At 43.3% G+C, this 25,827-nt stretch overlaps 1 protein-coding gene across 1 annotated transcript in view; it reads right to left on the bottom strand.

Moving 5' to 3' along the window:
• Window positions 1-15,092, bottom strand: part of PARVA (parvin alpha) — a 153,216-nt gene extending 138,124 nt beyond the window's left edge. Inside the window, exon 1 of the mRNA XM_009459955.5 lies at window positions 14,464-15,092. Coding sequence (XP_009458230.4) covers window positions 14,464-14,719 — 256 coding nt within the window. The 5' untranslated portion in view covers window positions 14,720-15,092. The remainder of the gene's footprint in view (window positions 1-14,463) is intronic.
• Between the last annotated feature and the right edge of the window lie 10,735 nt (window positions 15,093-25,827).

Genomic DNA, 25,827 nt, shown 5'->3' with positions numbered 1-25,827 from the left:
CAGTCACAAAACACCATATATTATTCTATTCCATATATTATATTATTCCATTATTCCACATATATTATTCCATGATTATAATAATATATATTATTCCATTTACATGGAATGTCCACAGTAGGCAAATTCAGAGAAACAGAAAGTAGATTAGTGACAACTTGGGGTTAGGAAATGGGGAGGGGAGGAGGAGTGACTGCTAATGGGTACAGGGTTGCTTTTCGGGATGATGAAAATGCTCTAAAATTGATTGTGGCAATGGTTGCACAACTATGAATATACTAAAGACCACGGAATTATGCCATTTAAATGGGTGAATTGTATCTCAATAAAGCTGCTATATTAAAAAAGTGCCCACTCCTCCAAATGGATCAGACCACCTCTCCTCTGGACTTGAGCTTCCATCAGAAGGCAGAGCACATTTCCAGCTCATAAGAAGTCTTTGGGAATTCCATGCTGTGTGTTAAAATCCAGGTCCATTTCTGTGTGCAAGTGACAATGACATGACACACACATGCTAATGAGTCTGAAGTGAAGATGAGAGGTCATGGCTGGAAGTGTAGCTTGGGGAGTTAGCAGCATATGCAGGTAGGAGATGAAATTGTCATCCACACTCACGTGAGAACTGATAACCCATTGATACCAACCTGCACAAACACAACCTTCCAACCCCAGAGATACAAGCAGGGGTGTTGTTTTTCTTTTTCACACAAGAGCATAAGCTAGACCATGAATCACACTTCCCAGAACCAGTAATACTGAAAGGGCTAGGTAGCTGGGAGCCCAAATTACTTAAATTGATGCCATATCATCTGAAGAGGCGACACTGGGATCTCACAAACTGAACGACAATTGCCATCTAGCCAATTCATGGCCCTGGACTCCTGTTTCCCACCTGCTCCAACACCAATTTAAGCAATTCCGAACTTTGATCTCCACAGCAGAATGTCTCAGATTTATTGAAGCGTCAGGTCCCAATTGCGCTAACATCCACCCTGGCAGGGCCATTACAAGGTGTAAAATCTGGGTGCCCATCACTCTGGCCACATTCAGCACAGTGACAATCAGAAGGAACAAATCAATCTGCCTCTCTATAGTCATCATGAGAGCCTTGCAATTTACTGTAATGATGGCCATGGAGGAAATGCAGGCGAAGGGATCATTCTGTTCTCTGGGAACTTGGGCATGTGCTGAAGGAGCTGCTGAGCCCACCAAGAGAGGCCTTGTAACACTCAGCCAAGAGGCAGCTGCTACTCCTTACATGGGGCTATTTCAGGACTTGCCTGTATCCTGAGAGCTGCTTTAAAATGGAATTGTGTTACCCTCCTCCTGTGTTTTGCAAACAGCATCAAAACTGTTGGTTCCTGCTGCCCCAGCTTCTCCCAGCTGTCATTATTAATTACCTGTCATCTGCAGGTCTGCCTCACCAGGGCTGAGAGCCAGGGAGAACTCAGCCTCACGGTAAATAGGAAAACCCCTCCCAACAGAGAGGAAAGTTTACTTTCAAGTCTCAAGTGTGGGAGAATGGAGTGAGGGAGGCAAGAACCAGGGTCCCTTTGTGAGCCTCCCCACCGACCTCTACTTTGCAGGGCCAGGAGTTCTAATTCCACATAGAGACTACAGCAGCCTCTGCCCCTTACTTACTCAGCTAGGGTCGTAACCTGCCTGCTACATTCAGCCCGGTTCTGTCCCCAGGACTCTGAATCTGAGACCTCACCCTGGACTCTGAGGAGTCTCCTTCATTCAGGACTCAGGCACTCAAGAGATGCCAAGAATTCTCTGCTCAGAATCTCTGCACCCTGCCATCTCACTGCCCACCTCAACAGACCTGGTGTGCCCTGCTTCCTAAACTTGGTGATTAGAACTACAGACCCCTCCTGAATTCCTCTCTCCTTCCCCATCCCCACCAGGGGCTCTCAACACATCCCACAGCCAAAACCATGCTAGCCAAGACAAAAAATGCTTTCAGAATAATTGTTTTGAATTGGAAAGTCAATGTAATACTGCAATTGGCAGATTAACGATTCTGCCTATGAATGTTTCCTGGAAAGAAATGAGCACAGAGTCTGCTCCACCTGGGTTTATGTCACCAAGGGAGGAGAAACAGGCCCCCAGCCAAGCCCCTTGGTAGTTCATCATCATCCCCAAGAGATGGGCTGCATTTTCATGAAGAGCCTCATTCACAGCTCCCCAGAGCCAGGCTGCTTTTCAGAGTAGAAGAGGAGCATTGCCTCTGGATTTTAAAAGAGATAAGGGAATGAGTGAACGGAAAAGAGTATGATTCAATGATGAAATAAATGCCCTGACACATCCCTCCCAGGGAGAGCATCCACCTCCTCCAGTGACTCCCCAGAAACACTCTCTGAGGTGTCAGGTGTGATAATGACGTGCTCCAACTGGCTCAGATCCATTCTTCAGAGATGCAATGAGATACCTGCCTACTGACTTCTAATGCAGGTACAGGAAACTGAGCCCCTGAGGCATCAGCCCAACCCACTCTGTCAAAACCAGCTGAAACTCAGGTTCCCAAAGCCCATCCCTTCTCTTGTTGCCCTGGAGGGGAAATGGGTGGGAGGGGATCCCTTTGCTGGCTTCAAGACCCAGCTTGAAATCACCATGTCTCCTAAGGGTTCCACCTAAATGCTTCTACTGCAGCACTCAGCCCACTGTCTTGCAATTACCTCCCATGTGTCTGTAATTGCCAAGTTTGGGGTAAGTCCAAGAACTCAGAAGCTGGGAGGTGGGGAGAAAAGTGTGCAAGAGAAAGAGACTTCTTGACCAGACCTCCACTGGGTCTCACACAGGAGTGGCGAGGGCTCAGAGGGGAAGAGGGGATGGTGGCCATGCTTCTCAGACAGCTTCAAGGATGGCAGTTCCCAGGGCAGCCACGCTCTGGGCTCTGTCAGAAGGGAGTAGACACTAGGGTGATATACAGGGCCATCTATGGATGGAAAGATGGCCATAGAGAACATTCTCAAATAAAGGCCTGCTTCTGAGCACATTACTGGCCAGGCTGGAAATCTCCTCTCCCTGACCCATCATCCTCCCATCCTACACCTTAGGTAACCTGGTCCTGCCAGCCCAGAGCAAATAGAAACTTTCAGCCTCACAATGTTGGTTTTAATTCCAAGCAACCTATCAGAGGGATCACTCAGATCCCTCTGATAATGATTAATGGCAATCATTTCTTCTTGGCTATCAGTTCTAACCTATTGATGATAAGCTAATTATCACACTCTGGCCCTGTAATTGCACTTTTAGGACTTTACCCAAAGTAAAGTACTCTGAATTTTTTTAAAAAAGCTTTAGGTTGCATTATTTACAGAAGAAAACAAATGAGACCAAAGTAAACAACAAGATAATCACTCAATGGAGTATTATGTGCCTATAAAATTGTGTTTAATAAGATTTATAACACAAAAATATTTACATTATAATAAATGAAAAAGATAAAAAAAACCTTATCTTTACAACATACATAGTATACTCACAATACTAAAAAAGAAAAAAATTATAATAAAGAAGAATAGAAAGAAATGAAGCAAAACGCTAATAGCAATTGCCTTTGGGAGCTGGAACTTTGCACAAAGGTTTTATCTATTTTTCCATAAATCCCATATGCATGGGCTAATTTTATAATGGGGAAGGAAAAACTTTTATTAAAAAAAATCAGATGGTAAGTGATTTGGTTCATTCTTCTTTCCCCCAAGAGAGTGTGCAGTCATTAAGAATGTTTCTGTTTAAGCTGATAAAAGTTCACTGCCTCTTCCATCCATGGCCTCTCGTTGCCCTAAAGCTGGTTTGAAGCAAAGACAGTGACACTGGTCACGTGTCGGTTTACTAAGGCTTTGGCAGGCTGGCCTGTTCCAAGCAAACAGAATTATCACTTATTAAATGCTAGTAGAACCAGATTTTAGGTAAGTCCTATAGTGATCCACACATTCAGCTAACATTTGTCCCAGGCCTGAACAAAAATTAAGCAGCTGCAATTAACTGAGGCTAGGCAAAGCTCACCAAAGGTGTGCCCTCCAGCCATCTTCTCCTCTTGGTGAGTTCTGTCTTTTGGGGGAGGGCTGAAGTGAGGAGACTCTTGTTGAGGAGGAATGATAGTGGCTCTGCATCTGGCTGATTTTCAGCTGCCTTCACTTTGCACTTTAGTGAGGAAATGAAGCTGAGATGGGCAAGAGGGGATGGAATAGGCAGGGGAGGGAGAATGAGACAGACTTTGGGGAATTAAGGGAACTCTGAATCTCTCCTATAGAGTTTTGGTCTGTAAGTCTCTTATCTCTCCTAAATCTTGCTATTGGGCTCTTTTACCTTAGTCCTCCTTCATATAAATACATACCATGCCATTTCAGAAAAGCAAGCTTTTCTGGATGAAAACAAAGAAGTCAACTGGCCTTCACATTCCATCTGGTCACCCCCTGCACCCCCACCCCCACCCCAAACCCCCAACCGATGGGCCTCCTCCGGGCTCACTGCTGCCACTGGGAAATCAGTGCCCATGGACTCTAGGACCCTCTGGTCTCACAGGCCTTTGTCAAATAACAGGATTAACTGACAATGTCTTCCCGCAAAAGGAAAAGAGATTCCTAGGGGGTAGGGATGAGGCATTTTCATAAGCTACATACATACACATACACACACACACACACACACACACACACACACACACACACACACACACATACACACACGCTCAAAAATAGAGACCTGGATAGAATCTGGGGACCGGAAGAGCCATCCAAGGTTAAAGCAGAGTTTGGGGTAACCTGGGGACTCCCTCTATGGGAATAAGATGCCCAATGATGATTCAGACAGTTAGTTAAGAAGCATTTTAGGGAGCATTGGTTAAGTACTAGGTAGTATGCTAGGCACCAAAGATACCACAATGGCTCCCCTCATGGCATCTGCAGAAAAAACAGAAAAGAAAGGATGCTGCCTAGGGCCTATGCAGGAGGAGGTCTCCTTGTGCTGGTGCTCTGGTCCTCGGGCAAAGCCCTCATTGGATTTCCTACTGATTTCAGGCTGCACAACCTATTGAAAACCTAACAGAATGTGTTTACATATACTTTTAAAAAGTATTTTATTTTTGAAATGATTGTAGGGCTTTCCTCAAATGTTGTTCTTTGTTCCATGACAGTGAGTGGAGATTTTAGATGCTTACAAATGTTTACATGAGGATTTCATCTCTTCTCCTGGACTCATGGCTGGAACATAATTATGAACTGTGCTTGTTAACCAAATAGAGATATTCCATGAGACAAGACGGCTGATTCCTAATATGGAGGTGTCCTTGGGCCGGGGCCCACTTATCCTGGTATCCATCTCCTCCTCCCGACACAGAGGTGCCTTCATTAGTAGAGGAAAGAAAGAGGTCTTTGTGATGATGTAATTCCCAGACCACCCTACACAGACAATAAAACTGAATTTGAGAGAAGCTGGGTGAAATAAGAGCTCAGAAATCGTAGAATACCAGTGCAGCAGGGGCCTAAGAGGTTATTTAGTCTAATCTTCTAATGTTAGAAATGGGCAAATAACACCAAAAGGGGAAGAGATCTGTCTAAGATTACATGGCCAGTTAATGGTGGGCTATTTTCATCAAGGTAAATATGGGGAAATTCATTCCACAGAAATTCTAATAACTATGTGTTTGATGATATTATGGTAGGCAAGAGGGCTGTCACCATAGTGTGTGACAAGCAGCTGCAATGCAACATGACGAGTGCTAGCACAGAGTATAGACAAGGCACTGTGGAATCACAGAGGAGGAAGCATCTCACTCTTCCTGGGGGCACTGTGGAAGGCTTCATGCAGAAGAGGACTTCTGAGTTGGGTCTTTATGAATGAATAGAAGTTGGTTGTATAGGAAAGGGAAAAGGTCTTTCCAGAATATGGAACAGCATGTAAAGGCATAAACATGTGAAAGAAAATGACATGTTTGGGGGATAAAGAGTGGTTTCCTATGGTAAAAATGGAGATTTATTGGAAGGGAAATAGAGGAGACAGCAAAAAGGTAAGGGAAGGAGTAGCTGTGAAGGCCTTGGATGGCATGCTAAGAAGTTTGTCCTGGAGAGAAGTCATCTTTGTGCTTTAAAAAACAATGTAGTGGCAAAAGGATGAAGAATGGGTTGAACAAAAATGGACCCATGATAGGAAGCCTAGCTGGGTGGATAACACAGTATTTCAGGTGGAAAATAAGAGTAAAAATTTTGAAAATGAACGAACAATCCAGAGCACTTGTGAAGGCTGAATTAAAGCAGTGATATTTAGATATTTAGTGATGGTAGACTCAGCAGGATTTCATAAAAGATGATTAGACATGGGGAATAAAATGGAGGATGGGGCAGCAAACTACTGCCCTTGGGTCATGTGCAGGCTGCCATCTATTTTGTACAGCCCAAGTGCTAAGAATGGTTTTTACATTCTCATGTACATGTACATGCTTCCTTCAATAGCTGAGAAGAAACAAAAGAAGCATCTTTTGTAACACATGAAAATCATGGGAAATTCAAATTTCAGTGACCATAACTAAAATTATATGGGAACATAGCCACACTTGTTCATTGACCTATTGTCTCTGGCAGCAAAGGCAGAGCTGAATAGTGCAAACCAGGTCATAGGTCTCATAAAGCCTTAGATAGTTACTATTTGGCCCTTTCAGAAAAAGTTGCTGACCTCCTTCAGGATTCTCCAACTCAATTAAAATCAGTTCATCTTTTTAGTTGCCCAGACCAAAACCTTTGGGGTCATCTTAATTCTACTCTTAGCTGCCATCCGATCTTTCATCAAGATCTGCTGTATTTTAAAAATATATCCAGAATTTGACCCTCACTCCTTCCCTTGCTACCACTCTGTTCCTGAGCACTATCATCTCTCAGCTGGGTCATTCTGGTAGCCTTTATTTATTTATTATTTATTGAGACAGGGTCTTGCTCTGTCACATAGACTGGAGTGCAGTGGTGTGATCATGGCTCACTGCAGTCCCAAACTCCTGGGCTAAAGCGATCCTCCCATGTCAGCCTCCTGAGTAGCTGGGACTACAGGTGTGCACCACCACCCATGGCTAATTTTTTTGTAGAGATGGGGTTTCGCCATGTTGCCCAGGCTGGTCTTGAACTCCTGAGCTCAAGCAATCCACCCACTTCGCCTCCCAAAGTGCTGGGATTACAGGCGTGAGCCACCATGCCCAGCCTCATTCTAGAAACCTTTTGCCTCATCTCCCTGCTTCATCTCTGCCTGCTTCAGTCACTTAACACCATCTGAGTGATGGTGTTTTAGCACCATCAGTTAAAACAGAAGTGAGATCACGCCATTCCTCTGCACAAAGTCTTCCCGAGCCTTCCCATCTAACTCTGAGTAAAGGCCCAAGTTTTACAATGGCTTCCAGGGCGCTACAAAACCTGCCTCTGCCCTTCCTGTTACACCCGGGACCAACCCCCATTCCACAATCATGCTCACCCTCTTCTCCAGTCACATCAACCTCCTTCTTGGTCCTCAATAATGTACCAGGTCCACACCTGCCTCAAGGTCTTTGCATCTGTCATTCCTTCCACCTGTAATGTTATTTTCCAAGATATACATATGGTTCTCTTCCTCACTTCCTTCAGATTGGGACTCAAATCTACCCTTCTTAGTGAGGCCTTCTCTAGCCATCCTACTTAATACTGACAACCATCCTCATACCACAACCCTCTATTTCTCTTTTTCTTGCTTTATTCTGCTCTCTAGCACTTACTACCACTCAAACAAAATACATACGTTACCAATTTATCTTGTTTATTACCTGTCTCCCCTGTTAGAATGTAAGCTCCAGGAAGGCAAGAGTTTTTGTTTTGTTTTCCTTTCTAGCACCTAGTACAGTGCATGGTACATGTTAGGCACTCAATAAATAGTTGCTGAAAGAATGGGAATAATGGATCAGAAAGTGACTGGGAGATAAGAAAAGACAAGCAGGTAGAGATAACTCTTTCAAGGCATCTGGTGAGTAGCTAAAGAGGAAACCAGTATCAGGAGATTTTCTCCAAATAGGAAAGACTCAAGCATATTTACAGAACGTCAGGGCAACAGAGTGGCAAAAAAAGATGGGATATGAGAAATAGCATATCTGGCTATGCCAAGTCTGGGAGGAAGCTGAAAGAAATGGCCTTATGAGCAAGGAGAGAAGGGACCTCCTTGGAAGGGACTAGGGCAGGTGGGGAGCACAAAGACAGTTGCACATATGGGTGGGACTGGCCAGATATGGTAGAAAGGGAACTTGAAGGAGCTCATAGCTGGTCTCAATTTTCTATTTGAAAATCCAGGGAAGGGTTTTAGGGGCTATGGACAACAACATGGGTGCCATTGTTCAAGGCGTGCCCCTTGAACAATGCAGGTTTGAATTTCAGGAGTCCACTTATATGCAAATTTTTAAAATAAATGTATTAGAAACTTTTTTGAGAACTGCAACAATTTGAAAAAATTGCAGATGAATTTTGTGATCTAGAAATATCAAAAAAAATTAAGAAAAAGTTAGATATGCCCAGGAGTTTGAGACCCACCAGGGCAACATAGCAAGACTGTGTCTCTACAGAAAAAGATGTACTTTGGAAAAATGAGAATGCACCCTGATTAGAAGAAAAGGGTAGCTCTGCAGTGCTAAGGGTTCTACTCACTCTAGAAACCATAAATTTGTTGCAAGGTTTGTGGATTTTTCTCCAGCAACACTGGGCAGCCAATGAGAATCAAGTGGTAAGAACTAGTATTATTAGAAGAATTATGAAATTAAAGCCTTCATTGGATACCTCAGGTCCTGATCAAAATGTAAAACTCTGGGGGATAAAAACTTAAATGAATGGGTAAACGACAGGAATGACCAGTGCTGCTGGCCTAATTCGGGTGCCTTCAGCAGAGAGGTACAATTCAAGTTAGTGTTGCTTGAAAGAGCACGTCTTGAGGACAGTTTCAGGGAAAGAAAGTTGAAAAGTGGCCCTCTGGCAAGTAGACTCTGAAAGGGCAGTGAAAGAATCCACACAGGAGGGCCATGTCCAACAGAAACGGAATTGAAAACCCAAAAGAAGAAGAAAAAGATCAACAGAGAAAAACAAAAGCCGCTTAAGCTACAACTCATAAGAAGGGGCCCAGATAAAGTGCTGAAATGTGTCATCTTGGGAAAAGGGAGGCTCTCACTTGCAAAGAAAGATCCCTTAACTCCTAAAGGGACAAAATAGTGTCCCACAGGCATATAGTCATGGGCCACTAGGCTATTTACAGAACCTGAAAAAGCCAGTGCAGTCCATAATAAAAAGACTATTTCAAATTTCAAAGACCAATGAAAATTGAGTTGTCAATTTTAATAGCTACCATTACTTGTGCCATGCAATGCATTTTACATTCTCGATCTCATTTAAACCTCACAACTTCCATGTAAAGAAGGAATTCTTATTCTCATTTTATAGATGAAGACACAGAGGCTTACAGGGGTTAAGTAACTTGTCTTAAGTCATAGAATGAATAAGGGGTTGAACCAGAAATCCAATTGAAATGTGTCTAATCCTAAAGACCATGCTTTTAACCCTTGTTCTCTCTTGGACTCTAACACTGTTTTTTCTTATGAAAACACAGGAGTGATGACTAGTTGAGTGCATTCTTATGAGACTCATAGTCATTCTATGATGTAGTTTTCCTTAGGAGGACATTTTTTACATGAAATTATTAACCTAAATAGAGTTGATCCTTGAACAACACAGGTTTGAACTGCGAGGGTCCACTTATATGCAAATTTTTTCAATAACTATATGGGAAAATATTTTTGGAGATCTGTGACAATTAGAAAAACCTTGAGATGAACCATGTAGCCTAGAAATATTAAAAAAAAAAAAAGAAAAAGTTACTCATGTCACGAATGCATAAAATATACATCGATACTTGTCTGCCTTCTCATTTACTACCATAAAATATAAACAAATCTATTACAAAAAGTTAGAACTTATCGAAATGTCAAAATGTACACATACACACAAGAACTGTGCGTGATGCCATCTGCAGATGAGAGAAATGTAAACGTAAAGATTAAATCCTCACTGCACGAAACGAACTGTAGTACATACTGTACCACTGTAATAATTTCACAGCTACCTCCTGTTGCTATTGTGGTGAGCTCAAGCGCTGCAAGTATCTGCTTAAAACACCGTGTGACGCTAATCATCTCCACGTGAACAGTTCATCTCTCCAGTAAATTGTGTACCACAGTTAAAAGTGATCTCTTGAGGTTCTTGCATATTTTTCATGCTTAGTGAAATACCATAAACCTTGACTAACACCATGGGACTCTAACAAAGTGCCACTAGAGATGCTGGAAGTACTCCCAAGTATCAGAGAAAAGTCATGACATTATAAGAAAAGTTGAATTGCTTGATATGTACCATAGGTTGAGGTGTGCAGCTGTGGTTACCTACCATTTCAGTCAGACAATGTAAACTTACAGTATCGGTAATGCAGCACAGTTTTGCAAATGTATTTTCTCTTCCTTATGATTTTCTTAGGGGGTAACATTTTCTTTTCTCCAGTTTGTTTATTGTAAGTATACAGTATACAATACAAAATATGTGTTGATTGACTATTATCAGTAAGGCTTCTGGTCAACGGTAGGCTATTAGCAGTTAAGTTTGTGGGGAGTTAAAAACTATACACAGAATTTTGACTGTACAGGGGGTCAATGTCCATAACCCCCACATAGTTCAAGGGTCAACTATATTCTAACAAGTATTATATCTTTCCATTTGTTGTGTCCTACAGTGGGACATAGCAGGTACCAAATGAATGAATGGGAGTCCTTGGGCCTCGGAGAATGCTACACCAAAGCACTGAGATAATCTGTGGACAGACTGATGGCAGTGATCTTGAGGAATGAAGAATGAGAGGTTCAAGAACACCAAACAGAAAGTTGAAGAAGGCAGATTCTACAGAGCACAAAGCTGTGAGCTTATCCAGGATGCAGAGCAATATCCAGCCTTATTTTTACTGAAGTGATGGTTAATGGGGCCCCACACCTACTAACCATCACTTCAGCACTGATCATTGAGATCCAGCACATACTCACTAAGGACAGTCATTTCAAACCAACCCACTGCCTTCTTTGCCTGGGCTTGCAGAAATACCATATGCCGCAGCAAGCAGCTGGAGCTGGGTGGTGGCTGGCCCTTCAGAAGAGGCTCTGTGTTCTTCCATTCACCCATTTACAGCCCCTGGATTAGTTGACAGACTGAATGAAGGAATCAGGACTTTACAGTGAAATATAACAGGGATGAAAATAAGATCTTACACTTGGTTTCAAAAACCCAACTGAGTAAATCCAAGGTAGGGAAGGCTGTGATTTAGGAGCAACAAATATAAAAATGTCTTTGAGTAAGCTGATAGCAAGCTCAATGAGCGATCACAGTGCAACGTGGCTGGCAGAATAGTTAGAAGCAACCTTAGCTGCATTAAAAGAACATTGTGTCTGTGCTAGAATAAGGGAGGTGACAGTCCTAATCTGGGGTGGCTGGCTTGCACTACAACTGTACTATGGTGACTTCTGGAGAGCTCACTTTGAGCGGGTCTGGTAACAGGTTGATCTGCTAGGTATTCTCCATTTCCACCGTCCCCACTGTGATCTATTCTCTGCACTGCTCTGTGCCCTATGGACGCTGCCCCTATCTATTGCAGATCCCTTGCTCTGATGGCTTCCCACTGGGTTCAGCACCAGTAGGTGACGCACGGGCAAGAAGACAGAGAACATGCAGAATGTGCATTTATTGTGCCACTCTCTCCTTGCTCTGTCTGCATATTTCGGACAGTAGCTGCATCCCTCTATGACTATAGTTCCAGTCCAGCAGCCCCTCGTCCATAACCCCAGCTTGTAATAGGTTCCAATTTGCTTCCCTTGTCCCTCAGGCCTCGGAGTGATTAAGAGCTTCCTCCTGTTGCTAGCCCCTAGGGACCTCAGCATCCCTTCTTAGTTCCCTTAACCCTGCCCACAGCTCTGTCAACAGCCCTTTCACTAAATTATTTTCAAAATCTCAACTAAATTGGCCTTCTTTTTCCTGCAGGGACCCTGTCTGAAACTAAAGAGACAGGATGCAAAAGTCCTTAAAATTATGTCTGTGATGAATAGAGGATGTTGGGCCTGGTGGAGAGAAGACTCTAGAAAGCAGGATAGCCTACTTCAGCAAGGTATTAATAAAAGGCCACCCCAGACTCATTCTCTGGCTCTACCAGCAGTGATAGGTACAGAGAGAGAAATTTCTACAGAGTAGGTAAAGATGGTTATCCTGGTAGGTCATGAGCTTCAATATTTCTCAGCTGCCCCATCTTAAACTGGATGAGACTATGTCAGGAATGCTGCAAGGAAGAAGTTAGAAACATGGTCTAGAAAAGAGCTTTCCAAGCCAGGGTTTCATGATTTGCCACCAACTGTACACTACTCAATGGGTTACCAAAATAACCAACGTGGGGAAACTTTCGTATGTTTTTGCTGCTTCTCGTTTCAATCTAGGGAATAGAAGTCTAGTTCTTCATCAAGTCTGATAATCCTCAACGCTGAAGATGTTTTTATACTTTAAGATGACTTACAAACATGAAACATTTCACACAGCATCACAGCTTTCAAAAGGTTATTTCCAATTCACGGAGCAATCTATTGAAAACATTTTTTAGGGGGGAAGAGAAGTTGATTAATGGTTACAAATATACCATTTGATATAAGAAGACCTAGTGTTAGACTGGTAAACTAACTATATTTTACAATAACGTCTTGTATATTTCAAAATATCTAGAATTCCAATGGTCTAGCATAGAGAAAAGACAAATCTTTAACGTGATGGATATCCCAAGTACAGTGATTTTGTCAGAGGCATGTGAACCAGAGCAACTCCATCTTGAATGGGGCCAGGTAAAACAAGGCTGAGTGAGACCTACTGGGCTGCATTCCCAGAAGGTTAAGGCATTCTAACTTACAGGATGAGATAGGATGTGGGCACAAGAAACAGGTCATAAAGACCTTGCTGATAAAACAGGTCGCAGTAAAGAAGTCGGCTAAAACCCACCAAAACCAAAATGGCGACAAGAGTGACCTCTGGTCGTCCTCACTGATACACTCCCAGCAGCGCCAGGACAGTTTACACATGCCATGGCAACGTCCGGAAGTTACCCTATATGGTCTAAAAAGAGGAGACATGAATAATCCACCCCTTGTTTAGCATACCATCAAGAAATAACCATAAAAATGGGCAACCAGCAGCCCCAGGCTGCTCTGTCTATGGAGTGGCCATTCTTTTATTCCTCTACTTTCTTAATAAATTTGCTTTCACTTTACTGTGTGGACTCACCCTGAATTCTTTCTTGCGTGAGATCCAAGAACCCTCTCTTGGGGTCTGGACTGGGACCCCTTTCCTGTGCAATTTGATCTTTACAAATTATATGAATGTATTACATTATCACATGTGCCCCAAAACTATGTACATCATGCATCAACTAAAAAATGTTTAAAACAAAAATGTTTAACTCAGCAACTTCTATCTACACACCAGTCCCCACAGTGCTTCTTGAGAACTGCCACCTCAGTTTTCAAACCAAAAACCAGGACGCAAAATCTGTGCATGGGAAAAAAATATGCTACATGCAAACTACCCTGAAAAAAAAAAAAAAAAAAAAAAAAGAATAAGGTCGCCTCAATTCACTCTGGCGGGGAAAAAACAAAAGTTTTTACAAAAGCCCTGAATGCCTGAGTTCACAGCAGGCCCATGACGAAGTTTGTGTCTCACGCAGGTTTTCTCGTTTGGTGGGAGTTTATTGTGTATTACACCGAGGGCACGCTAGGTTTGCCAGTTTTTCGCTCATTCATTCAACAAACACTCGATGTCCACCTACTCCATTAACAGAGCCCTTCTCCGCCCTCGGGATGGACAAAAGATCCCGAAGAGGCCAAAGCCACGACGCCGCTGCCAGAGGACGTCAGCAGGTCCAGGAAACGACCTGATTTTAAGGACCAATGAAGGCAACGAGTAAGAGTGACGGCGCCCAGGAAAGTTGCAGCGGAAACTTGGGAAATGCCAGCCTTCGGGCGCAGAGGGCGGGGCAGGGCCTACTGGATCGCACTGTCTGCGGGCAGGGGCCCCGCCTGGGCTCCGGTCCCGCCGCCTCCGGCCGCCAAGCGGCGCCCGCCCACGGCCCGGCGGGGGCGTTGGCCTGGTCCCCGGCCCAGGAGGGCAGCGCCCGGGCGACCGCGAGCGGGCGGGGTGGCCTCGATGGCCCGCGAGCCCCGGGCTCAGTGTGGGGTGCGCGTCGCTCCTGCCCGACGTACCCGGGAAGCGCGCGCACGCATCGCCGCGCGCCCCACCGCGCCGGGCACCCGCGGCGCGCTCCCGCCCGGTCCCAGCGCCCCGGCCCCTCGGCCCCTACGGCACCCCCGGCTCCTACCACCCGCCCGGCCGGCCTGGCCGCACTCACCCTCCTTGGCTTTCTTCCTCCGGGCCAGGGTCCCTCCGAGTTTCCCCAAGAAGGAATCATCTTTCTTGCGGGACGGGGGCGACTTGGGAGTGGGAGACTTGGGGACAGAAGGCGACTTCTGCGGGGAGGTGGCCATGGCGCGGCGCAGGCTGCCGCGGGCCGGTCGGGACGCGGAGCTGGCGCTGGGCGGACGCAGCGGGCGGCGGCGGGACTGAGGCTGCGGCTTTCCAAACGGAAGCGGAATTATTCCAAGCATTTGAGGCAGCTCACGCTCGCCTTTCCCTTCCCTCGCTCCCTCCCTCGCTCCCTCCCTCGCGCCGCCCTCTGCCCTGGAAGGAGCTGTGCTCCCGGGGCCGCGCCTTGCGCCCCCGGGTTGCCCCAAGCAGGGAGGATGCCCCAAAACTGCCCCTTGCAGGACAGGAGGCCGTGTGTGCCCAGGTTGGGAGCGGTCGAGCCGGAAAGCTTCATTTACCCAGGCTCTGCACCCACCACACAGCCTGGCGCAAAACACATCTGAGAACCAACCCAACCCTGCTACTCTCCCGGGGTCTTCCAGCCGGCGGCTGGTGAGCTCGCTCTGCCCCAGCACTACTGCCTGTGGGGTTATCAGGCCCACGTCTTGCGCCCACAAGACTGCAGCTCCTGGAAGAAATTATTGCAGTGAACCAAAATGTGTCCAGGCCCCACCAAAGTGGGCAGAACCAATCACTCCTGAACCTATCCATGACCGTCAACCTCCTCGTCTCTACTCCCATCCAAGACTGAGAAGCTTGGAGTGCACAAGGGTAAAGCCGAGGCTTCTTACTCTTGTAAGACATCCGTGTTTCTAGCAGCTTATACAAAGGAAGATCCCACATGGTGGTGGAAACATGAATGGGAAAAGCACAACCATGAGCTCCTACAGGACTTCCCGCAAAATTTATCCTGCCTAAATAAAAGCAAGAGAGTGACAACCAGACTCATTTGAGATAACAGGGGAGTCACACAAAGCACAGTGTTTGAAGGACTCATACTGGAAATGATTAAAAGGCACGTGTTATTGAGTTTGCCCATCTCAAGTTCTCACTCGGGCTCTTTGTCCCTCTGTCTCTCTCTCACACACAGACTCACAGCACCTTGGCAACTGTGTTTCCTCCTTGTGGCCCCTTCCTTCTAGGCTACAGCTGATTGAACCTGGGTGAACACCTAATCCAAAGGGCGCTACTGCTTTACTGAAGAGCAGCCGATCAGCTGGCCCCAGTTAAGACTGCATTAAGCTGGAGAGACTGTTGTCAGAAGTTGTGCTCGTGACTGATGATCATTCGCAATCAAAACTAGGGTGGCTGTTTCTAGCCACGTGCATGCTGAGGAGTAGGGAAACCAAAGAATGGAGCAAAGAAGTGTGCTCAAGAAGCCACGTGGTCTGAGTAATGGAAACCGTGGGGAGTAGCTGCTTGGACCTTGAATCTTTTCCCAGACCCCACTTGCACTTCCTGCCAGGGCCAGCTGTGCTTCTTCACAGGAGATGTTACTCAGCCTTTTATTAACCCATCCACCGTTCCTTAAACTAAATAAAGTGACAAGCAACAGTTTCTGAGTAGAACTAAAATTTAACAAAAAGATAGTCAACAGATTCTCAACACCGTATAGGTTCATTTTATCTTGAGTCTTAATTTTACCTTTTTAAAAAAAAAAAAATTCTGCTTTAGTTGGTGCCTCTTACTTAACAGCAGAAAAGTCATGATGTCTGCTAGCCTGGGAACATTACTACAACTCCTCCTAGACAATAAATCTTAAAGGGATGGTGAGAAGCCAAAATATAAGTGTGTTTTGATTACATCATTAATCATTTTTGTTCAGGATATCAGATATAGGACATCTCCAAAAGCGTATCTCCAGCCCCGAGAGCTCTTGTCAGGGAATTAAGAGACACGTAGCTCAATAGCGGTGTGATCTTGGAAAGGTTTACTCCCTTTTCTGAGTCTCCATTTCCTCATCTACAAAATGAAATGGTTGGCACAGAACAGTGGTTCTCAAACTTGATCGTGCATCACAGTCCCTTAGAAGTTTGTTGCATTCACAGGCCCCATCTCCAGAAATTCTGATTCAGTCGATCTCAGGTGAAACCAAGGGATAGGTGTTTTTTAAACAGACTACATCAGGTGATTTCGATGTATTAATAGCTGATTCACACCCTGATGTCTTGCCATTTAGGGCTACTTTCAGCTCTTAACAGTCTGTGGTTCTTTATTCTTTCAAAAATTGCTAATATCTGTATGCAAGGCTTAGTCCTAAATGTGCCATAATCAAAATTACCCATGGAGATTCCTTCAGTTGCCCATGCATGCTTTTGCATATATAATACTCCTCAGTAATTGTTACGTTCATTAAACTTGGAAAACCACTAAGCAAGGCTAAAAGGAGGAGTAAAGTCTTGATTGTTGAATGCTAGCTCCCAGAAAATATCAGCAAAATAAGCTGTGGAAGAAGGCAAAGCTGAATTTTTTTGTACACCATGATAAGGAGAGCCCTGCCTGGGCAGAGTCTCAGTAGCATCTTGGAGTAGGGGAAGGGATATTTATAAGGTTTTGGAATCTTGATGAAGACAGGCCTTCCAGTGGGATGGTGCTTGATTAAGTTTGACTAAGGATCATGATATAATAGATAAGGACTGGTAGACCCTAGGCAAAGCTTTCCAAGAGTCTTGGAGAGTAAATAGTCTTTTTAATGCTATCTATTGAAAAGTCTAATGGGTTTATGTTCACTTCAATGAGATTTGGTGGGGAGTTCTTGAAAAGAACAAGAAAGTTATTCATAGCTTTTTATCTTCCTGGGCAAGAAATTTTTGGAAGACAGGGGAACAATAAAGTCCTGTTAATGTATGCAGTAACCTGCATTGGTGGGAATGGTTCCCAGGGTCTCCTCAATATTATGCTGATACCTTGTTATTCAAGCATTTCTACTGGTAAGATCATTATCAATCTTTCTGGAAAGGCCAGTGGGAATGGGTGGTGAATTATAAATCAGTGCTACTCACAGTGTAGTCTGCAAACCAGTATTGATCTGGATACCATTATTAGCTGCCAAGACCAGCTTGGTCAGGGAGACCCTAACCCAGCGGCGCTAGAGGAATTAAAGACACACACACAGAAATATAGAGGTGTGAAGTGGGAAATCAGGGGTCTCACAGTCTTCAGAGCTGAAAGCCTCGAAAAGAGATTTACCCACGTATTTATGAACAGCAAGCCAGCCAGTCATTAGCATTGTTTCTATAGATATTAGATTAACTAAAAGTATCCCTTATGGGAAACAAAGGGATGGGCCGAAATAAAGGGATGGGTTGGGCTAGTTATCTGCAGCAGAAGCATGTCCTTAAGGCACAGATCGCTCATGCTATTGTTTGTGGTTTAAGAACACCTTTAAGTGGTTTTCCACCCTGGGCGGGCCAAGTGTTCCTTGCCCTCATTCCGGTAAACCCACAACCTTCCAGCGTGGGCGTTATGGCCATCATGAACATGTCACAGTGCTGCAGAGATTTTGTTTATGGCCAGTTCTGGGGCCAGTTTATGGCCAGATTTTGGGGGGGCCTGTTCCCAACAATTAGCCAATGACATAAATGTAGAAATTGAGAGTTTTTAGAAACTTTTATAGCAATTTAACAACACTTTATGTCTGTTTAATCTAATAATAAAAATCAGAAGCTTATATTTTGAATATGTTTTCATTCTATTTTTCTAGTAATTTTTTATTTTTATTTACAAAAATATTGCTGTATGATGAATTGGTCCTTTAGCAGATTGTTTGAGAAGCACTGTTCTACATTGCTCTTGTTTACTTACAGAGTTCATCTACTCTCATTTGATATAATGCTTTTAGAATCCTTAAGAATGTGAATTGATCTGGTTTTTGTTTAGAAGAGGAAATGAGATAATCTATGGGAAAGCACCATCTACAGGGCCTGGCACTGAAGTAGGCTGAATCTAAATCTTACTTAGAGACATGCTGCATGCTATTCTTTGATAGGATGGGAAGAGCTTGTACCAGCTCCCTCCACTCTAAATTGGTATTTACAATTATGTCCCCACTGAACAGCACCCCCTCTCATGCTCGGTCATTGTTTTCATCTTACCCAAGGGGTTTGATTCTAAGGACAGATCATCAATTAAATGTGTGATACGTAAGACTCTGCTGAATCTCTAGGCTGCCTCTTCTTGAAATTGGGGCCTAGACAAATGCACTGGAAGAGAATAAACTCAGGTTCCAATCTTAGCTTAGCAGCCAGGTGATCTTGGATAAATCTCTTCCCTTTCTGCATTTATTTTTCCCATCATCTATAAAATGAAGCCAAGGCAGTACCTACTAAAGCCAACCATCATACATACCTTATGATCAACAATTTCAATTATAGGTTATACCCAACAAAAATGAGTACATGTGTACACACAGATATAGGCTCTAGAAAGTTCACAGCAGCACCATTCAGCTGCCTGTTAACAGTTGAATTGATTGTGATAACCACAGCAATGAGAGTGAACAATTTGCGACTACAAGCAGCAACAGGAATGGATCTTACAATATAATGTTGAGCGAAGGAAATCAGACACAAAAGAGCACATACTGTATAATTGTATTCATGTAAAGTTCACAAACAGGCAAAACTACTCTATAATGTTAGAAGTCAGGATATTGATTAGCCTTGGACGGTGTAGTGACTAGAATGGAGTGGGTGGCATGAGGGAAACCACTGAAGCTGCTAATGTTCTGTTTCCTGATCTGGATACTGGTTACGTGGATATATTCACTTTTAAAAATCAATGAGACATACACATAGTACTTTCAGCAGATTTTCTGTATGTATTTTATACTTCAATAAAAATCTACAGCTGGGCATGGTGGCCCATGCCTGTAATCCCAGCACTTTGGGAGGCTGAGCCGGGTGGATTGCTTGAGTTTGGAATTCAAGGCCAGCCTGGACAACATGGCAAAAACCTAGCCTGGACAACATGGCAAAAACCTGTCTCTACAAAAAATACAAGAATTAGCCAGGTATGATGGCATGCGCCTGTAGTCCCGGCTACTCAGGAGGCTGAGGTGTAAGGATGGCTTGAGCCAAGGAGGCAAAGGCTGCAGTGAGCCGAGATTGTGCCACTGCACTCCAGTCTGGGCAACAGAGCCAGACCCTGTCTCAAAAAAAAATTATGAATTTATCACAAACATGATTAATTTTTAAAAATGAAGCCATGGGACTATATGCCCTGTAGGGTTTCTTTTATGTCTAGTCTCCTCCAAATCCCTGGGTGGCCCATGTCACTCAAAACTTCACAGTTCCTAAATGAGGCCAGTTCTGTCCCCAGCCTTTTCTTAGGCAATTACATTTCTAGATAAACTTGTGGCTACTCTCAGCCACCCAGCAGCTTTCCTATCCCGGTCCTGTCATCTTCCTTCAAGAATGCCAACAGGCAGGCTGTGTGTTGTACAAGAAAGGGTCACGTAGTGGTGAAGCATATGGGTTCAAATCACCATTCTGCAGCCAAAGCTGTATAATCCTGTGCAAGTTACTTAACCTTGCTGTTGCCTCACTTTTATCATAAAATGAGGAATTCCTCATGAGGTTGTTGAGAGGACCAAGAGAGTGAGAATAAATAAGCAACTCAGCTCAGTGCCTAGCAGATGATAAGACCTTAGTTTAATAAATACTGGCTATTAGTATCTCTCTCTTTTTTTCTTTTTTTTATTATACTTTAAGTTCTAGAGTACATGTGCACAATGTGCAGGTTTGTTACACAGGTATATATGTGCCACGTTGGTTTGCTGCACCCATCAACTCATCATTTACATTAGGTATTTCTCCTAATCCTATCCCTCCCCTAGCCCCCCACCCCCCAACAGGCCCCAGGGTGTGATGCTCCTCGCCCTGTGTCCATGTGTCTCATTGTTCAAGTCCCACTTATGAGTGAGAACATGCAGGGTTTGGTTTTCTGTCCTTGTGATAGTTTCCTTAGAATGATGGTTTCCAGCTTCATCGATGTCCCTTTGAAGGACAGGAACTCATCCTTTTTTATGGCTGCATAGTATTCCATGGTGTATATGTGCATTTTCTTAATCCAGTCTATCATTGATGGGCATTTGGGTTGGTTCCAAGTCTTGGCTATTGTGAATAGTGCCGCAATAAACATACATGTGCATGTGTCTTTATAGTAGCATGATTTATAACCCTTTGGGTATATACCCAGTAATGGGATAGCTGGGTCAAATGATATTTCTAGCTCTAGATCCTTAGGGAATCACCACACTGTCCTCCACAGTGGTTGAACTAATTTATACTCCCACCAACGGTGTAAAAGCGTTCCTATTTCTCCACATCCTCTCCAGCATCTGTTGATTCCTGACTTTTTAATGATGGCCATTCTAACTGGCGTGAGATGGTATCTCATTGTGGTTTTGATTTGCATTTCTCTGATGACCAGTGATGATGAGTATTTTTTCATATGTTTGTTGGCTGCATAAATGTCTTCTTTTGAGAAGTGTCTGTTCATATCCTTTGCCCACTTTTTGATGGGATTTTTTTTTCTTGTAAATTTGTTTAAGTTCTCTGTAGATTCTGTATATCAGCCCTTTGTCAGATGGGTAGATTGCAAAGATTCTCTCCCATTCTGTAGGTTGCCTGTTCACCCTGATGATAGTTTATTTTGCTGTGCAGAAGCTCTTTAGTTTAATTAGATCCTGTATGTCTATTTTGGCTTTTGCTGCCATTGCTTTTGGTGTTTTAGTCATGAAGTCTTTGCCCATGCCTATGTCCTGAATGGTACTGCCTAGGTTTTATTCTAGGGTTTTTATGCTGTTAGGTCTTACATTTAAGTCTTTGATCCATCTTGAGTTAATTTTTGTATAAGGTGTAAGGAAGGGATCCAGTTTCAGCTTTCTACATATGGCTAGCAGGTTATCCCAGCACCATTTATTAAATAGGGAATCCTTTCCCCATTGTTTGTTTTTGTCAGGTTTGTCAAAGAGCAGATGGTTGTAGATGTGTGGTGTTATTTCTAAGGCCTCTTTTCTGTTCCATTGGTCTATATATCTGTTTTGGTATCAGTACCATGTTGTTTTGGTTACTGTAGCCTTGTAGTATAGTTTGAAGTCAAGTAGTGTGATGCCTCCAGCTTTGTTCTTTTTGCTTAGGATTGTCTTGGCTATGCAGGCTCTTTTTTGGTCCCATATGAACTTTAAAGTAGTTTTTTCCAATTCTGTGAAGAAAGTCAGTGGTAGCTTGATGGGGATAGCATTGAATCTATAAATTACTTTGGGCAGTGTGGGCATTTTCACAATATTGATTCTTCCTATCCATGAGCATGGAAAATGTTTTTCCATTTGTTTGTGTTCTCTTTTATTTTGTTGAGCAGTGGTTTGTAGTTCTCCTTGAAGAGATCCTTCACATCCCTTGTAAGTTGAATTCCTAGGTATTTTATTCTCTTTGTAGTAATTGTGAATGGGAGTTCACTCATGATTTGGATCTCTGTTTGTCTATTATTGGTGTATAGGAATGCTTGTGATTTTTGCACATTGATTTTGTATCCTGAGACTTTGCTAAAGTTGCTTATCAGCTTAAGGAGATTTGGGGCTGAGACGATGGGGTTTTCTAAATATACAATCATGTCATCTGCAAACAGAGACAATTTGACTTCCTCTTTTCCTAATTGAATACCCTTTATTTCTTTTTCTTGCCTGATCGCCCTGACCAGAACTTCCAACACTATGTTGAATAGGAGTGGTGAGAGAGGGCATCCTCGTCTTGTGCCAGTTTTCAAAGGGAATGCTTCCAGTTTTTGCCATCAAGTACGATATTGGCTGTGGGTTTGTCATAAGTAGCTCTTATTTTTTTGAGATATGTTCCATTAATACCTAGTTTATTGAGAGATTTTAGCATGAAAGGCTGTTGAATTTTGTCAAAGGCCTTTTCTGCATCTATTGAGATAATCATGTGGTTTTTGTCATTGGTTCTGTTTATGTGATGGATTACGTTTATTGATTTGCATATGTTGAACCAGCCTTGCATCCCAGGGATGAAGCTGACTTGATCATGGTGGATAAGCTTTTTGATGTGCTGCTGGATTCTGTTTGCCAGCATTTTATTGAGGATTTTCACATCGATGTTTATCAGGGATATTGGCCTAAAATTCTCTTTTTTTGTTGTGTCTCTACCAGGCTAGCCTCATAAAATGAGTTAGAGAGGATTCCCTCTTTTTCTATTGATTGAAATAGTTTCAGAAGGAATGGTACCAGCTCCTCTTTGTACCTCTGATAGAATTCGGCTGTGAATCCGTTCTGGTCCTGGCCTTTTTTTCGTTGGTAGGCTATTAATTATTGCCTCAATTTCAGAACCGGTTATTGGTGTATTCAGAGATTCAACTTCTTCCTGGTTTAGTCTTGGGAGGGTGTATGTGTCCAGGAATTTATCCATTTTTTCTAGATTTTCTAGTTTATTTGCATAGAGGTGTTTATAGTATTCTCTGATGGTAGTTTGTATTTCTGTGGGATTGGTGGTGACATCCCCTTTATCAGTTTTTATTGTGTCTATTTGATTCTTCTCTCTTTTCTTCTTTATTAGTCTTGCTTGTGGTCTATTTTGTTGATCTTTTCCAAAAACCAGCTCCAGGATTCATTGATTTTTTGAAAGTTTTTTTTTGTCTCTATCTCCTTTAGTTCTGCTCTGATCTTAGTTATTTCTTGCCTTCTGCTAGCTTTTGAATTTGTTTGCTCTTGCTTCTCTAGTTCTTTTAATTGTGTTGTTAGGGTGTCAATTTTAGATCTTTCCCGCTTTCTTTGTGGGCACTTAGTGGTATAAATTTCCCTCTACAGACTGCTTTCAATGTGTCCCAGAGATTCTGGTATGTTGTGTCTTTGTTCTCGTTGGTTTCAAAGAACATGTTTATTTCTGCCTTCATTTTGTTATTTATCCAGTAGTCATTCAGGAGCAGGTTGCTCAGTTTCCACATAGTTGTGCAGTTTTGAGTGAATTTCTTAATCCAGAGTTCTAATTTGATTGTGCTGTGGTCTGAGAGACAGTTTGTTGTGATTTCTGTTCTTTTACATTTGCTGAGGAGTGTTTTACTACCAATTATGTGGTCAATTTTAGAATAAGTGTGATGTGGTGCTGAGAAGACTGTATATTCTGTTGACTTGGGGTGGAGAGCTCTGTAGATGTCTATTAGGTCTGCTTGGTCCAGAGCTGAGTTCAAGTCCTGGATATCCTTGTTAACCTTCTGTCTCGTTGATCTCTCTAATATTGACAGTGGGGTGTTAAAGTCTCCCATTGTGATTCTGTGGGAGTCTACGTCTATTTGTAGGTCTCTAAGGACTTGCTTTATGAATCTGGGTGCTCCTGTATTGGGTGCATATATATTTAGGATAGTTAGCTCTTCTTGGTGAATTGATCCCTTTACCATTATGTAATGGCCTTCTTTGTCTCTTTTGATCTTTGTTGGTTTAAAGTCTGTTTTATCAGAGACTAGGATTGCAACCCCTGCTTTTTTTTTTTTTTTTTGCTTTCCATTTGCTTGGTAGATCTTCCTCCATCCCTTTATTTTGAGTCTATGTGAGTCTTTGCACATGAGATGGGTCTCCTGAATACAGCACACTGATGGGTCTTGACTCTTTATCCAATTTGCCAGTCTGTCTTTTAATTGGGGCAGTTAGCCCACTTACATGTAAGATTAATATTGTTATGTTTGAATTTGATCTTGTCATTATGATGTTAGCTGGTTATTTTGCCCATTAATTGATGCAGTTTCTTTGTAGTGTCAATGGTCTTTACCATTTGGGATGTTTTTGCAGTGGCTGGTACTGATTGTTTCTTTGCATGTTTAGTGCTTCCTTCAGGAGCTCTTATAAGGCAGGCTTGGTGGTGACAAAAATCTCTCAGCATTTGCTTGTCTGTAAAGGGTTTTATTTCTCCTTCACTTATGAAGCTTAGTTTGGCTGGATATGAGATTCTGGGTTGAAAATTCTTTTCTTTAAGAATGTTGAATATTAGCCCCTACTCTCTTCTGGCTTGTAGTGTTCCTGCCAAGAGATCTGCTGTTAGTCTGATTGGCCTCCCTTTGTGGGTAACCTGACCTTTCTCTCTGGCTGCCCTTAACATTTTTTCCTTCAATTCAACCTTGGTGAATCTGACAATTATGTGTCTTGGGGTTGCTCTTCTCGAGGAGTATCTTTGTGGTATTCTCTGTATTTCCTGAATTTGAATGTTGGCCTGCCTTGCTAGGTTAGGGAAGTTCTCCTGGATAATATCCTGAAGAATGTTTTCTAACTTGGTTCCATTCTCCCCATCACTTTCCGGTACACCAATCAAACGTATATTTGGTCTATTCACATAGTCCCGTATTTCTTGGAGGCTTTGTTTGTTTCTTTTCACTCTTTTCTCTCTAATCTTGTCTTTTTGCTTTATTTCATTAATTTGATCTTCAATCACTGATATCCTTTCTTCCACTTAATCGAATTGGCTATCAAAGCTTGTGCATGCATCATGAAGTTCTTGTGCCGTGGTTTTCAGCTCCATCAGGTTATTTAAGGTCTTCTCTACACTGTTTACTCTAGTTAGTCATTTGTCTAACCTTTTTTCAAGGTTTTTAGCTTCCTTGCGATGGTTTTGAATATGCTCCTTTAGCTCGGAGAAGTTTGTTATTACCGACCTTCTGAGGCCTACTTCTGTCAACTCATCAAACTCATTCTCTGTCCAGTTTTGTTCTGTTGCTGGCGAGGAGCTGTGATCCTTTGGAGGAGAAGAGGCACTCTGTTTTTTGGAATTCTCAGCTTTTCTGCTCTGGCTTCTCCCCATCTTTGTGGTTTTTGATCTTTGATGTTGGTGACCTACAGATGGGGTTTTGGTGTGGATGTCCTTTTTGTTGATATTGATGCTATTCCTTTCTGTTTGTTAGTTTTCTAACAGTCAGACCCCTCAGCTGCAGGTCTGTTGGAGTTTGCTGGAGGTCCACTCCAGATGCTGTTCGCCTGGGTATCACCAGCGGAAGCTGCAGAACAGCAAGTATTGCTACCTGATCCTTCCTCTGGAAGCTTCGTCCCAGAGGGGCACCCACCTGTTTGAGGTGTCTGTTGGCCCCTACTGGGAGATGTTTCCCAGTCAGGCTACACGGGGGTCAGGAACCCACTTGAGGAGGCAGTCTGTCCGTTCTCGAAGCTCGAACACCATGCTGAGAGAACCACTGCTCTCTTCAGAGCTGTCAGACTGGGATGTTTAAGTCTGCAGAAGCTGTCTGCTGCCTTTTGTTCTATTATGCCCTGCCCCCAGAGGTGGAATCTACAGAGGCAGTAGGCCTTGCTGAGCTGCAGTGGGCTCCACCCAATTCGTGCTTCCTGGCCTCTTTGTTTACA

This window comes from Pan troglodytes, chromosome 9 (assembly GCF_028858775.2).
Source record: "Pan troglodytes isolate AG18354 chromosome 9, NHGRI_mPanTro3-v2.0_pri, whole genome shotgun sequence".
Lineage (NCBI taxonomy): Eukaryota > Metazoa > Chordata > Mammalia > Primates > Hominidae > Pan > Pan troglodytes.
Note: the sequence above shows the minus strand (reverse complement) of the source record. Positions and strands in the feature narration are given on the sequence as shown.